We start from the raw sequence: 13,751 nt of genomic DNA on the forward strand, positions 1-13,751 counted from the left end.
TCCACTCACTTCGTCCCCCTCACTCCCCTCTCCCTATCACACACGCACGCACACAGAGTACCACCTCGCCTCCAGACGCCCAGTTCGGATTACCGTGACTGTCAACGAAATATGCCAATCACAGGCAGCCTAAACCAGGTCCCTGGGAATTGAGTACAGAAACCGGTTTGGAGGCAGAAAGGAAAGGAACACAGCCACCTCCAATGCACAAGGAGCGGTTCGCAATCACATGCGCGTGGGATCCGAAGCAAATAGACAGCAGGCTGTCTTTGCTATCGGAGAACGCGGAGCGCCACAGACGGGAGCTCGGAAGAAACTGAAATCTGTTGCCGGCTCCGCTAGGAATTCTGTTCGCAAGACACCAGGTGTCTTTCGGGAGCCAGCGCCCTCTGCGCATGCGCGGGCCCACTCGGGAGTCGCTGCCCTGCCGCCGAGTAAGTTGCATCCCTGAATCTTCGCAGAAAAGACAATTCTTGGATCCGAGTTAGTAATGTGGACAGCACAAAACCGAGAGCGTCTGGGGCTGCTCTCCCTCCCCGTGCTGATCGCCGTGGCCTGCTGCGCACACAGGTGAGCAGGGGCTGGTGAATGGCGCTTCCCCAGGTGCCCCCTTTCCGCGCCTGCTGGCTCGTGGGCTCGTCGTTCGGGGGTGGTGTGCCTGTCTGTTCTGCTGTCCGCCTGCACTTCGTGCTCTTGCTGAGTCCGGTCCCTGCTCTTCCCTCAGCGCCAACGAGCCCAGCAACATGTCCTACGTGAAAGAGACCGTGGACAGACTGCTCAAAGGATACGACATTCGCTTGCGGCCGGACTTCGGAGGTAACGCTTCATCTTTTGTTTTTCAACCTGTAACCCATATCTAGTTCTCCTTTCCTGGCGAAGATAAATGTCAAAAAAAAAAAAAAAAAGGAGAAGCGTGTCGTTTTCGTCAGCGTGCACTACGCCCTGTGCTCTGGCCAAACACGCGCGCGCTCACACTCCGGACCCGGAGCCCCGGCTCAGGCGGATGAGCCCAGGCAGGCCGGCCTCCCCGGCTCGGCACGCCCTCTGCACAGTCACTGCACCAGGCGTGCGCCCACACCTGCCCCGGAGGCCGGCCCCTGCAGCGGGGTGCAGGGGCGGGGTGGCGGGAGCCCACGGGGAACGCGGTCAGCGCCGGGAAGCCCCCTGCCCTGCTCAGCCTGCGGCCGCTCCGAGGCTGTGCCCGCAATGTGCCCCTGTCCCCGCAGGGCCCCCCGTGGACGTCGGGATGAGGATCGACGTCGCCAGCATAGACATGGTCTCCGAAGTGAACATGGTGAGTGGCCTCGCGCTTACGCAGCTGCGAGACGCCCCGGTCCCCGCGCCCTCTGCGCCCGGCTGGCGGTCACCGCGCCCCGGCCCCGGGATCCCGCTGCAGGCGCGCTCCCTGCTCCGGCACACGCGCCCTGCCGGCCCCGGTTTGCATTTTGAACACACACACGGGCTCCTGCGGTGTTCGGGCGGAAACGTGCTCGGCACTGCTTGGGGAAGGACGGGAGGCTGGCGCCGGCGGGGCGGGTGGGGCGGAGTCGGCGGCACTTTCAGGGCTTCCTCGGGTGGCGCGAGGCGCAGGCACCATCTGCCGGCGGCCGGCTGGCCTGCACCCGCGGGCCCCCGCACCGGGGCCCGCGGCCACCTCCCCGCCAGTCGCGATCCCCGCGGCGGACAGCCCAGACCCAGGCAGGGCCCGGCACCGCGCTCCCAAGCCCGCGGGAGGTTTCCCGGCGCCCTCGCCCTTCCCAGGCCCCGGCACGCGGGCGCAGGTGCAACAGGCTGGGACCGGGCCCCTGCCGGCCGGCTAGCGCGGAAGTGCAAGCCGGCTTCTGGGGGCGGCTGGCATCGTTCCCACGTGAGGGCCGGTGGGTTTGTCTTGCTGCATCTTGCGAGCTTAAGTTGAACCAAGCTCGGTTTTGCCTGAGACACCGAAGCCTGCGGAGGAAAGCCTGATGATCAGTTGCGGCGGAACAGGGGGCGCGAGGCAGAGGGCGACAGTAAGGTGTAGGGAGCGCGCGCAAGTTTTCACCGCGAAGAGTTAGCATTCTTCTCTTTCATGTTGCCCCCTTCCTTCTGAAGCTGTTTCAACGTCGATCGAGATCACAGTGTCTCTTTCTCTATTGGCTGTTTCCAACCACTGCGGGGTAGCAGTTTTCTGGTTAGAGTTTCTAACTGTTGCTTCTTATAAGGCAGGGGAAAAGCCTGTTGCTTTTCTAGAACAAACCACCCAGCGAACAGCTAGATCTACCTGAGAAAAATGCCATTTTCACTCCACTTACCGGAAAAAAGAATGTATCGCGGCAGTGGAAATTTAGATAGCCTTAACAATTTAAAGACTAAAGCCTTTGGGAGTTTTATCACTGTGTAGCTGCAAAGGCTATAGAGTGATAGGCTAAATGAATTGTCAGTTCATGTCACTTCATTACTATTGTGTCATTTTATTTTAGCATGTTAAGGCTTAAGAATTTTTTTTTAAGGGTATGTCAGGGAACAAATACATATATTTAAAATATATTGAGTTGGAGTAGATTAACAAGTGTGACTATTACATTTTGTATTTTATAGTTGTACCTTCCCCTGCTTTAAGTAGCTTATTTTAAAGAGTATTTTAATCTGATGGGGGTGTTAGAAAAGCAGTTTTGAAATATCAATGCACAATGAATATTCTCTGACTTGGAAAAGGTTTTTAATAGACTCATTTATAGTATTCTCTCATATACATGTCCCTGCTACAAAGCAGCCCAAGTGAGCTATTTACAGACACTGGGGACTGTAAGAACATGGGATCCATGTCATGTGACTGGACAAATTAGGCAGTGAATTAGTTTAGCAAGCTGTTTCTATCAGGTAGATAGATGATGAAAATATTTGCCTTTTCAGTCATTTATTTGGCACCTTGTGAGTACCCACACAGATAATTTATAAAACAGGAGAAGGTTGGGAAAGCTCAAAAGGCGAACAGTGTCTTTGCTAGTGGTCTGCTTTTCAGAGTACTATGCTTTTCAGAATTTTTGAAATGAGTACTTTTGTTAACTATGTTTACAAACAACTTTTCAGTTTAAAAACCTAAACAAAACTGAACTGAATAGGAAGTTGCTATTTAACCAAAACAACCACCATAACAAAAAAGGTCTGTATAATCAGTTCAATGGAATTTGTACAGAGGCTCAGGAAAAAAAACATATATTGAATTTAATTGCTTTACCGTTGGAAATAGCTCTTCATTATGGAATAATATTTTAAGAAAATCGATTTATTCACTGTACCAGGTATGTACTTGACTTTTTAAAAATATTCGGCCAACAGATAAACCCTTAAAAAATATGTTCTACCAAATTACCCGTTACCTTTCCACAATGGTGTTAGAGACATGATAGGAAAATAGAAGCCACTGAACATAGAAAAATAAACCTTCGTTTACTTAATTTTTCTTCTGTCATCAATGACAAAGCATTGAAATGCATAGATTGCAAATAACTCCAAAAAAAAAAAAAAAAAAAAATGGAAGCAAGGAGGACTTCAGGACCAAGCGTCTACAGAAACACAATCTGGGTAGCTAGCCCTGATTAAGAGCACTGTCTATGACGTGCTTTGATTTTTAGACAAGACGGTAGCGTTGGAAAGTCAATGAGAAATAAGACTTATTGCTTTTATATTGAGCATATTTCAGAACCCTGATAGGCAATAACTTCTGAGATTATTTAATAGGGAATTTTCAACAAAATTAACAACAAATAAGAATGGATATTGCATATAATAAAAATAGTTTTAAAGAAAATTTAGATTAAAATCTATTGCTAAAACATTACTCATTTTTATATTTTTTGTTCATTACCATTATTACCCACCCATTTCCACAACTGGGAAAATGACATAACTATACATTACATTAATGCTTTTGAAAACTGCGTTCTGTTTGGAAACTAGGTTCTTTTAACTTTTATTCTTTCCTTATGCTCTGCTAAGTGAAATATAATTCCAGATTGGTTTCTAACATTGTCTGTTTTATTAAAGACTAACGTCACATCAGGAGTATTTTTGATTCATGTCCTTCAGGATTTAAAAATATTTTTCCTAAATTTAAAAAAGAGAGAGAGAAGTCTGTTAGTCAAGAATCTCTATAATCAAGAATTGTTGGTTTTGAACAGTAAATGGAAAACCTCTGAAAAATAATTCTGATGCAGGGGAAAAAAATCTATACTTGAGAGCAGGACTTTTCAGGCAAAAATATTATTCATTAAATCAGGAAGGACTCTCTCTTTTGGCATCATGGGATAGATTGTGCTTGTGATGGCAACTACAGCACTGTTATTTTCTAAACAGTCATCTTTAAGAAGCTACTGATTTCCATGTGTTTTAAATTAAATCTCTCAAACCTTTTTTTTAAACAATTTCTGTGAAATTGTATACCTACACACATACACAAACATATACACAAAAGGCTGATCAAAGAGGAATAAAGAGCAGTAGGAACAAGAAGAGACAGGAGCCCTCAGAACCTGCCTCAGAACTAATATCTACTGATAAAAGCCCAGGAAAACACAGATAATAATAAGCAAGTCTTAGAGCAATTGATTGGAAGGAACGTGATATTAAATACCTGTACCAAAAGGTTGAACCCTTGTATTTGGTTCCAGTGACTAGCTGTTCCTTCTTATTAAAGAGGTCGCTCCTAATCATCACAGGGGAGCTTCAACCATGCAACCCTCTGTCTCCCATCGAGAGACACGGTGGTCTGAGCGAGGCCACCCCCAGAAGGCTTGGCACCTGTTAAGCCCTAATCCAATGCAGGTCCCACCCCGAGCCGTCCCCAGGACCGGATGCCTGTCGCGTGTTCACTGCTCCCTTCCCGCATACACACGCAGATGCCGCAGTCACTGCTCTGATAGGCATTACAGTTGACGTTAAGAACACCTCCTCAAAAAACTAAAATGAGTCTAATTGTCTAAATAATACCCCAGAGAAAAACAAATCTCACTTATGAAATACCCTCTACTGTCAAAGTCCCGCTCTTATTTTAATACTTGATTCCAGACGTTTCTGGTATCCACTTCGTTTATGCCTCACTCATGTCGAGTTACCGCCCTCCTGATGCCACCAGACAGTAACCACCTGTCCGAAATCTCTCTCTCCCGTTCCATAAGCCAGTGCTTCTCCTTCTTTAATGTTTATGTGAACCACTCTGGGATCTCAACATGTTAAATGCAGTTTCTCATTCAGAGGTCTGGGGTGAGGTCTGACATCCTGCATTGCTAGCAGCTCCTAGGTGCTGTTAATGGCCGGTGCATGGACAGCACCAGGACTCCCTGCTGGCTCAGACGGTAAAGCGTCTGCAGTGCGGGAGACCCGGGTTCGATCCCTGGGTCGGGAAGATCCCCTGGAGAAGGAAACGGCACCCCACTCCAGTACTCTTGCCTGGACAATCCCGCGGGCAGAGGAGCGTGGCAGGCTACAGCCCATGGGGTCGCAGAGAGTCAGACACGACTGAGCGACTTCACTGTCACTTTCAGACAGCACTCTGAGAAGCGAGATTGCGGTACAGTTTTCCAAGGCCTAGAATTATTAAGAAATGAACCTTTTTTTCCTCTTAAATTTCTCTAAGGATGGTATTTTTCCAAGGTTTCAAATTAAGTTTCAAATTAAGTTCTGGGTAGTCAAACAGGTAGCTTTGCTCAAAAGCGAAAATCAGTGTAGTGACTGATGATGAGGGACAGGATAAATCAAGAGCCCTGTTGGTAGGGCTCGACTTAAACCTGATACGCAGTCCTGTGTCAGTGCTTAGGAGTCATCCAGCCTTACATGATGGCTGTGAAAATGCTTCCAAGCAGGGCAACTTGCACAACACTCTCCTGCGACTTTACAGAGCACCAATGACTCTTCTTTTTCAGAATAAAGAATGTTGCAAACTGGGTTTCCCCTCCTAAGAGCCTGCAACAGCTTTATAAAATAGCCTGAACATACTCTTGCTGCTGTTGGTAAATTTTCTGAGGTTATAACAGAATTCCTTTGCAAGTAGAATAAATAGGTCAGTACTATTTAAAGGCATGAACAGATATTAGCAGTTAAAGATGTAAACATGTTTTTCTCTTATTAACGAGGTCTCCTTTTAGGTGCTGGGTTGCAATATTGTACCATCTAGAGACGTTCAAAGAGGAAAAACTTCGCTTTACCTTTCTGTTTGGAGACAATAGATCTTTGTATACTCTAAGCCACATCAAAGCAAACCTATGCAGATTTTGTAAAGTTTGAAGTTACATTTGAAATACTATATTCCTAGGGTTACATGCCAGACTAGGAGTTAAAGTGTGTAGTACAATGAAAATAAATAGTGGCATTTATTGAATGCCTTTTGTTGAATATCCTATGTAGAAGACATGGTTATCAAATCCTTTTATCAGTAACTCATTTTGTTGTTTGTTGTTCAAAGGCTAAGCCATGGCCGAGTCTTTGCGACCCCATGGGCTGCAGCTGTCAGGCTTCCCTGTCCTTCACTGTCTCCTAGAGTTTGCTCAAACTTGTGTCTATTGGAGGCTCTGTAATCACCATCCCCCTTTATAGATGGAGAAACTGAGGTTGAGAGAGGAAGAAACTTAGGTTGAAGGAGGTTAAATAACTTGCTCAGAAGTTACAGATCTAGTCACTGGCAGAGCCAGGAATCCTGACAGGCTGATTTCAGAACCTGGCTCCTATCTGTGAGGCAAGTAAGAAAACACTACTGGTATTTAGCTTTGGGACTTTGAGTAAGTCACTTGACTTCTCCAGTTCTCAAGTTTTTCTTCTGTAAAATGAAGGTAAATGACCCAGTTACTAAATCTTTTCCAGTTCAAATATCTACCGTAGAAACTTAGACTGTCAAAATGCAGATTCTTCCTCTCCACTGTATTCTGCTGCTAGATTTCATCTTATTCCATTTTGTTCTTCTGTTAGATGTGTCAGTCAACAAGCATTTATTGAATTCCACTGAGTGCAAACTCCTGGTGTCTTCTGGGAACATTGCTGTAATGACTGTGTGCAATCTGGGGCCCCTTGGATTACCATTTTAATTGGTCATGACATAATCATCCATTTTTCCCTAGTTAAACACATTCCCAAAGACAACAAGAAATGTTGAATCAATGGTATTCAAAAGGAGATTTGAATGATGCTGGGTTTATATTGTATTGCACTTTGGAGCCAAGAGTATATTTGAAGTGTTTCCATCCAGTGCTGTCCATCCTGTTCATAAGGGGAACTTTGCTCAGCTGTTGCCAAACTAACAACTGTTTCAGCACAGTGTGAAACAGAAGGAGAGCTTTAGTTTCCAAGGTCTGGGTATCCCAAACGATTTACCCAAATCGCCTAAAATCTTTCCATCAGGTGGTCTGGGATCAAGAGGTAAAGCCAAGATGTCACCTGAACTGAACATCAATTCTATAAATATTTGGTGTTTTTGTCATGGCAGACCCCCTAAGTTCTTGACAACACTCTCAAAACACACATGAATCAAATGTTGCATTATCAGGGAAGGTAAAACATGTCAAAAGAAAAATAAATGATATTAAGTGTTTTTAATTGATTTGAGTTTTAACAACTCAAATGATGGTTATCATACTTGAAGATAGTGGAAAGATAAATGCTATACCCTTGCAGTTGATTAAATGTTAATACAATTTCCCCATGAGCTTTTTCAAAACACGGAATCCTATTTTTCATAATAGCAGGATTGACTTTTTGCATTTTAGAATACTTCTGTTTTCAGAAGATCATGCATTTCATGAAGTCTCTTGACTTCTGGTTGTTGAGAGTAGTTATAGTCAGTAGCATAAAGCAATCTATTACTCAGCACTTGACAGAAATGATCAAGAAAGGTTTTAAATTAATTCCTGTCAGTGGTGATAACTTAGGAAAAAAGAGACTGGTCCTAAGATGAGTGAAAGATGAATAGGTTTTCTTTAGTGAGCTCAGTATCCCCTTCTTAAATCCTCATATTCCTCTCTGTTTTTCTGCTGGTAGTTTTTTTTTTTTTTTTTCTTCTACCCCTCCATTAAGTACTGAGTGTATTTTGTCTCCTACAATCCCAATAAAACTGTCATTGTTTTGCATAAGATTAAAGGCCTTTTCCCAAAAGCACGCATTCAACCATTTTAGTGATTAAAGCACTTTAGTGATAAGGTCTCTGTCTTTGTGGAGTTTATAGTCTTTAAAAAACAAAGATCTCTATGCTTGAAGTAATTTTTTTTTTCCTTTTTGGAAGATTTTGAAACACTCATAGTTACCCTGATTGGGGGCTGTTTTGGTTTGGCACATACTGAACAATTAGTCTTTTATCATGTCATGAACTCGGTATTAGGAATGGAAAAATGACCAAGACATGTTCCATATCTTCAAATATTTTATGGTGTAGAGAAGAATGCAGAAATAGTGACTTTAAAACAATGTGGTAGGGGCTGTGATAGAGATTTGCATGTCTGTGTCCTATGGAAGCATGGAGACGTAGTTTCTAAGGAATGCTGAAGGGTTAATACTTGGGGTAAATCCTAGAGAGGACTAGTAGTGAGAGCCCCGTGTAGGCTGCAAATGGGAAGAAATACTTTCCAAGCAAAAGGAAGGGCATCCGCATTGGCACGTGTGCCCGCACACAGCAATGGAGTGTTCTGGGACTGCAGGCCGTTCACTCCTGGGAGAACTTGCGGGGCTCAGGGAAGACTGTCTAGAGATCAAACAGGATGATGCGCACAGCAAGATGCAGGGCAGTGTTATTGAGCGTTCCTGCTCGTGTAAAAGGAAGCCTCTTCAGAAACGTGTGTGTGTGTGTGTGTGTGTGTGTGTGTAGTGTATGCACTGACCACTTCTGCAAGAAGACTCAGGAGCTGAGTAACAGTGACTGCCTCTTGGAAGTGGAAGCAGCACTAGGAGTGTGACTTGGAGGGATCCTCAGCGTTCTTCATATGCCCCTTTGAATCGTTTGGTTTTTAAAACTTTTACACATTTTACATTTTCACTTTAAACACACACACACACAGAGAAAGAGACCGAGTTAGAGAGGCAGAGAAACAGAAAGAAATGATGGCATGTGTGCATTAAGGAAATGAGTCCTAATTCTGAAACACAGGAAACCTGCTGCGGATTTTAACAGGTAGCTACATTTTATTTTTCAGACAGACCATTCTGATGGCTTCATGGAGAGTGAAGTGGGGAGGCTAAAACAAGGACAAACATTTCCAGTTAAGAAGCATGAGAGGGTGTGTGACACTTCATATGGGTGATAAATGCCTCAAGTGGAGCAGTAGCTTTAGGAATGGAAAGGAAGAGAAAAAAAGATTCAAACAGAAGTCAGTCAGAGGGGTTTTGTGACTGGTCAGATATTGGAAATTAGAGAGGCAGTGGGCCTATGGCTTCCATATTGAATGATGGGCATAGATGGCACCATCTGCCCAGGGCGGGAAACAGGGAAGGAAGTACCAGCCATCCTGTCACCACTAAAGGCGATGTCTTCACAGATTTTTTTAGGAAAAAAATCTCAGAGCATGCTGTTACAAGACTGTGGGAAGGAGCTCAGCCACTAAGTCGTATCTCCCTCTTGACAGCTTCACGGACTGTAGCCTGCCAGGTCCTCTGTCCTTGGGATTTCTCAGGCAAGAATTTTGGAGTGGGTTGCACTTCCTCTTCCGGGGATCGTTCCGACCCAGAGATCAAACTCGGGTCTCCTGCATCTCCTTCCTTGGCTGTGTGCCTCTCTACTGAGCCACCTGTGAAGTCCCTCTTGTGGAAATACAGAGGTAGAATATTTTGGAGGTTGGCCTATCCTGAAAAAAACTAGTTTCTTGGTGACCCTTCCAGTTCAGTTCACAAATAAGGCAAGTTCTACATGGAAAAATTCTGAGCCCATACATGTGGTGGCTGAGATGACCTGGTTAGAGATTTGGAGAAATGGTGCTGGCCAAAGACAGAGAACATTCAGTGCAGTGAACTTTAATCTGTAGCAACATTGTTCTTTATCAAGGAGGACCCAGACCCTGATAAGATTGGGAACCTACTTTTCAAAATGCCCCAGAGAAGTGACCTTTGTATGCTGTTTCGTTTGCTTTTATAAAACCCTATGGGGGGGGGGGGGAAGAAAATTTGTGTCCAACTCACTCACACGGCATCTGCTGTCTTCTCCGCCGAGTCCCTAAAATGATTCAGAGTCCTTCTGGAACGCTGTGTTTCCATGGGAGATCACATGAAAGCAGTGTGAGTCCTTGTAGAAAGTGCATTTGGCACTGAAATGAGACGGGGTATAATAGACAGCACGAGTGGGGCCAGCAGAAGTGAAGCTTAGCTGCCAGAAAATTCCAAAGTGACTCCCAGGAGCTTTACAGAGGAGCAAGAACATTTGAATGGTTCAGTGGGGTTGATTTTAAACAACCTTGTTGAAACAAGGTTTCAACAGAGCCCTACCCCCACAAATGGTCTCCTGGCAAGTGGAAACCTATTTAAGCAAAGGCGAATTTGTAGATTGTGTCATTGAGTTCAGAGAAAGAAGGCAGAGAAGCAGATAGAGAAACAGACTTAAACAGAAGGGTTCAGACAGAAGGTAGCTGTTAGCAGTCCCTGCCGCATGGAAAGAGCATGTGTTAAGGTCCTTGGGAGGCAACCAGGAAGTGAGAGGCCCGGAGTCTTGTTCTGGTTGCTGAAGGGATTCATCAGGGAAGTTGCTAAGAGAGAATCCTGTTTGAATGAGGTTTATTTGGGAACCTTCCTGAAGGTAGAAAAATAGATTTATTGAAAGTTCAGGATCTCTGCCTACTCTAACCCTCTGTGACTCATGGGGAGGTTGGTTTTTTTTCTTTTGATCTATTATTTTCAAGAGAATGCTATTCGATTCTCTAGTCAGGAGAAATCCCTTTGTGGTTTCCATAGAGACAGTTCAATGACATTTATTTGAAATCCTACCTGTGCCTAGAACAATTTCCCATTTCAGAAGCCATCATTTCTCCCTTCTCCCACCTGTAATCTCTTTCCACCCAAATGCATCTAGATCTACTTCAAAATCCACAGGAAATAGTCTTTCTTCCATAGTCTTGTCTGTAGCCACATGGAAGAGGGATCTGCTGGAGGAAGAATGTCTAGGGCATGGCAGCAAACCTCTGAAAAGACAAAAGACCCAATATAACATAATGATTTTCTTCAAGTTCATATAAAGTTTTTATTAGCCTTGCCTTCCGCTCCTACCCCCAGCACTGTGTTAGCTACAGGAAGTTTAGGATTATACTCTATGCTCTGTATGTAGTTCTTAGCATATTATAGAGACTTAATAACATTTATTAGGATTATAAAAGAATTTTTCTAGACATAAAATAGTATTAGTAATAATGGCATTTAAATTTTCTAATTCAGAAATTAATAGTTCCTCTGTCAGACCTACCTTATACTTTCATATGTAATTTTCTTTTATGTTGATCGTGAATCATGAGCCATTTCCATAGAAACAACTCTATCAGGTGGCACAGCCAGTTTTAGAGACACAAAATCATTTCGTGACAAATCTCAAAGTATAAATATATGCATATATATGTATACACACTTAAGTATTCATTGTCTTTAAAACTTAGTGAATTCATTTCATTTTTCAAAATGTAATCTGTGTGTTGGTACCTGGACTTTCAATACTTCTGGAAACATTTAAGAAATTACAAAGAATAACTGGGTTGATGACTACAAAGTGAATAGTAGTATTTAAATAGAAGAAGTATTTAAATAGAAGAAGAGTAAAACATAAAAGGAAGCACATGAAAAAGGTTTTCTCAGGCATTTGGGGTGATTTTGGAGGAGCCAAGTTAAATTTTACATGATAACCAAGGAACTTAACCAAATTTGAAAATATAAAGCAAGCGATATACCTAATTCAGAAATATATATTTTCTATGGAAGCATATAATATCTATTATATCTGTCTTATCCAGTTATAGCTGCTGAAATGTACCGTTACCTCAAACATGAATGTTTGCTTTGAAACATCAACTTTTGTGACACCCACACAGTCATTTGTCATAACCAGTAAATGTGTTAAATCAACTACCACATTAAATGGAGATAAGAGATTTTTTTTCCACTGACATCACCACTTCTCTGCCCCACCCCCCCCCCCGCCTGCAACACACACATGCGCGCACACACACACACACACACACACACACACACACAATTCAGCACATCCCGAAGGAACCGTCTAAGAACAAATATCCCGGTTCAAACTGACCACGGAGTTGAGGTTGATGAGAGGAGACAGAGAAGATTCACTATGAAGATTCACGTTGGTCAACTGAAAACTTTTGGCTAAATGTGGTGGGAATTGATTCTCAGACGTTTCAAAACTGGAAACAGAAGGAAGAGGACAGGATGAAAAATTTGAAGAGTGAAAGGTACTCACAAAACTGGAAAGTCATATCCAGTTTTTGGTGGGTTATTGGTGCATACCTCCTGCATCCATGTCTACCCTACTTTGGGAAACACCCCTACAAGCTGTGCTGTCATGAAGTGTGAAGAGAACTTCATAACCTGGTTCTCTGAAATTGTGGAAGGGAAAGACTTTTGAGATCTTACAGACATCTGCCCTACTGTGCTCAAAACCCCTGTCTTAGGACATAAGCATGACTTGGTGAATGATAGTTTTGCCTCATTCACTTTCAGTTCAGTCACTCAGTCATGTCCGACTTTTTCAATCCCATGGACTGCAGCACGCCAGGCCTCCCTGCCCATCACCAGCTCCTGGAGTTTACTCAAACTCATGTCCATCGAGTCGGTGATGCCATCCAGCCATCTCATCCTCTGTCATCCCCTTCTTCTCCTGCCCTCAATCTTTCCCAGCATCAGGGTCTTTTCAGATAAGTCAACTCTTCCCATCAGGTGGCCAGAGTATTGGAGTTTCAGCTTCAGCATCAGTCCTTCCAGTGAACACCCAGGACTGATGTCCTTTAGGATGGGCTGGTTGGATCTCCTCGTAGTCCAAGGGGCTCTCAAGAGTCTTCTGCAACACCACAGTTCAAAAGCATCAATTCTTCGGCACTCAGCTTTCTTTACAGTCCAACTCTCACATCCACACATGACCACTGGAAAAACCATGGCCTTGACTAGACGGAACTTTATTGGCAAAGTAATGTCTCTGCTTTTTAATATGCTTTTTAATATGGTCATAACTTTCCTTCCAAGGAATATGCATCTTTTAATTTCATGGCTGCAATCACCATCTGCAGTGATTTTGGAGCCCAGAAAAATAAAGTCAGCCACTGTTTCTGCATCTATTTACCATGAAGTGATGGGACCGGATGCCATGATCTTAATTTTCTGGATGTTGCGCTTTAAGCCAACTTTTTCATTCTCCTCTTTCACTTTCATCAAGAGGCTCTTTAGTTCTTCTTCACTTTCTGCCATAAGGGTGGTGTTATCTGCATATTAGGACTTCCCTGCTGGCTCAGAGGGTAAAGTGTCTGTCTACAATGCGGGAGACTTGGGTTCGATCTCTGGTACAGGAAGATCCCCTGGAGAAGGAAATGGTAACCCACTCCAGTACACTTGCCTGGAAAATCCCATGGACAGAGAAGCCTGGTAGGCTACAGTCCATGGGGACGCAAAGAGTCAGACATGACTGAACAACTTCACTTTCACTTATCTGCATATCTGAGGTTATTGATATTTCTCCCGGCAATCTTGATTCCAGCTTGTGCTTCTTCCAGCCCAGCGTTTCTCATGATGTACTCTGCATATAAGTTAAATAAGCA

At 43.9% G+C, this 13,751-nt stretch overlaps 1 protein-coding gene across 1 annotated transcript in view; it reads left to right on the forward strand.

Moving 5' to 3' along the window:
• The first annotated feature begins 436 nt into the window (after nucleotides 1-436).
• Nucleotides 437-13,751, forward strand: part of GABRB1 (gamma-aminobutyric acid type A receptor subunit beta1) — a 400,975-nt gene continuing 387,660 nt past the window's right edge. Inside the window, exons 1-3 of the mRNA XM_065907309.1 lie at nucleotides 437-570; nucleotides 725-816; nucleotides 1,227-1,294. Coding sequence (XP_065763381.1) covers nucleotides 491-570; nucleotides 725-816; nucleotides 1,227-1,294 — 240 coding nt within the window. The 5' untranslated portion in view covers nucleotides 437-490. The remainder of the gene's footprint in view (nucleotides 571-724; nucleotides 817-1,226; nucleotides 1,295-13,751) is intronic.

Source organism: Muntiacus reevesi, chromosome 16 (genome assembly GCF_963930625.1).
Source record: "Muntiacus reevesi chromosome 16, mMunRee1.1, whole genome shotgun sequence".
Lineage (NCBI taxonomy): Eukaryota > Metazoa > Chordata > Mammalia > Artiodactyla > Cervidae > Muntiacus > Muntiacus reevesi.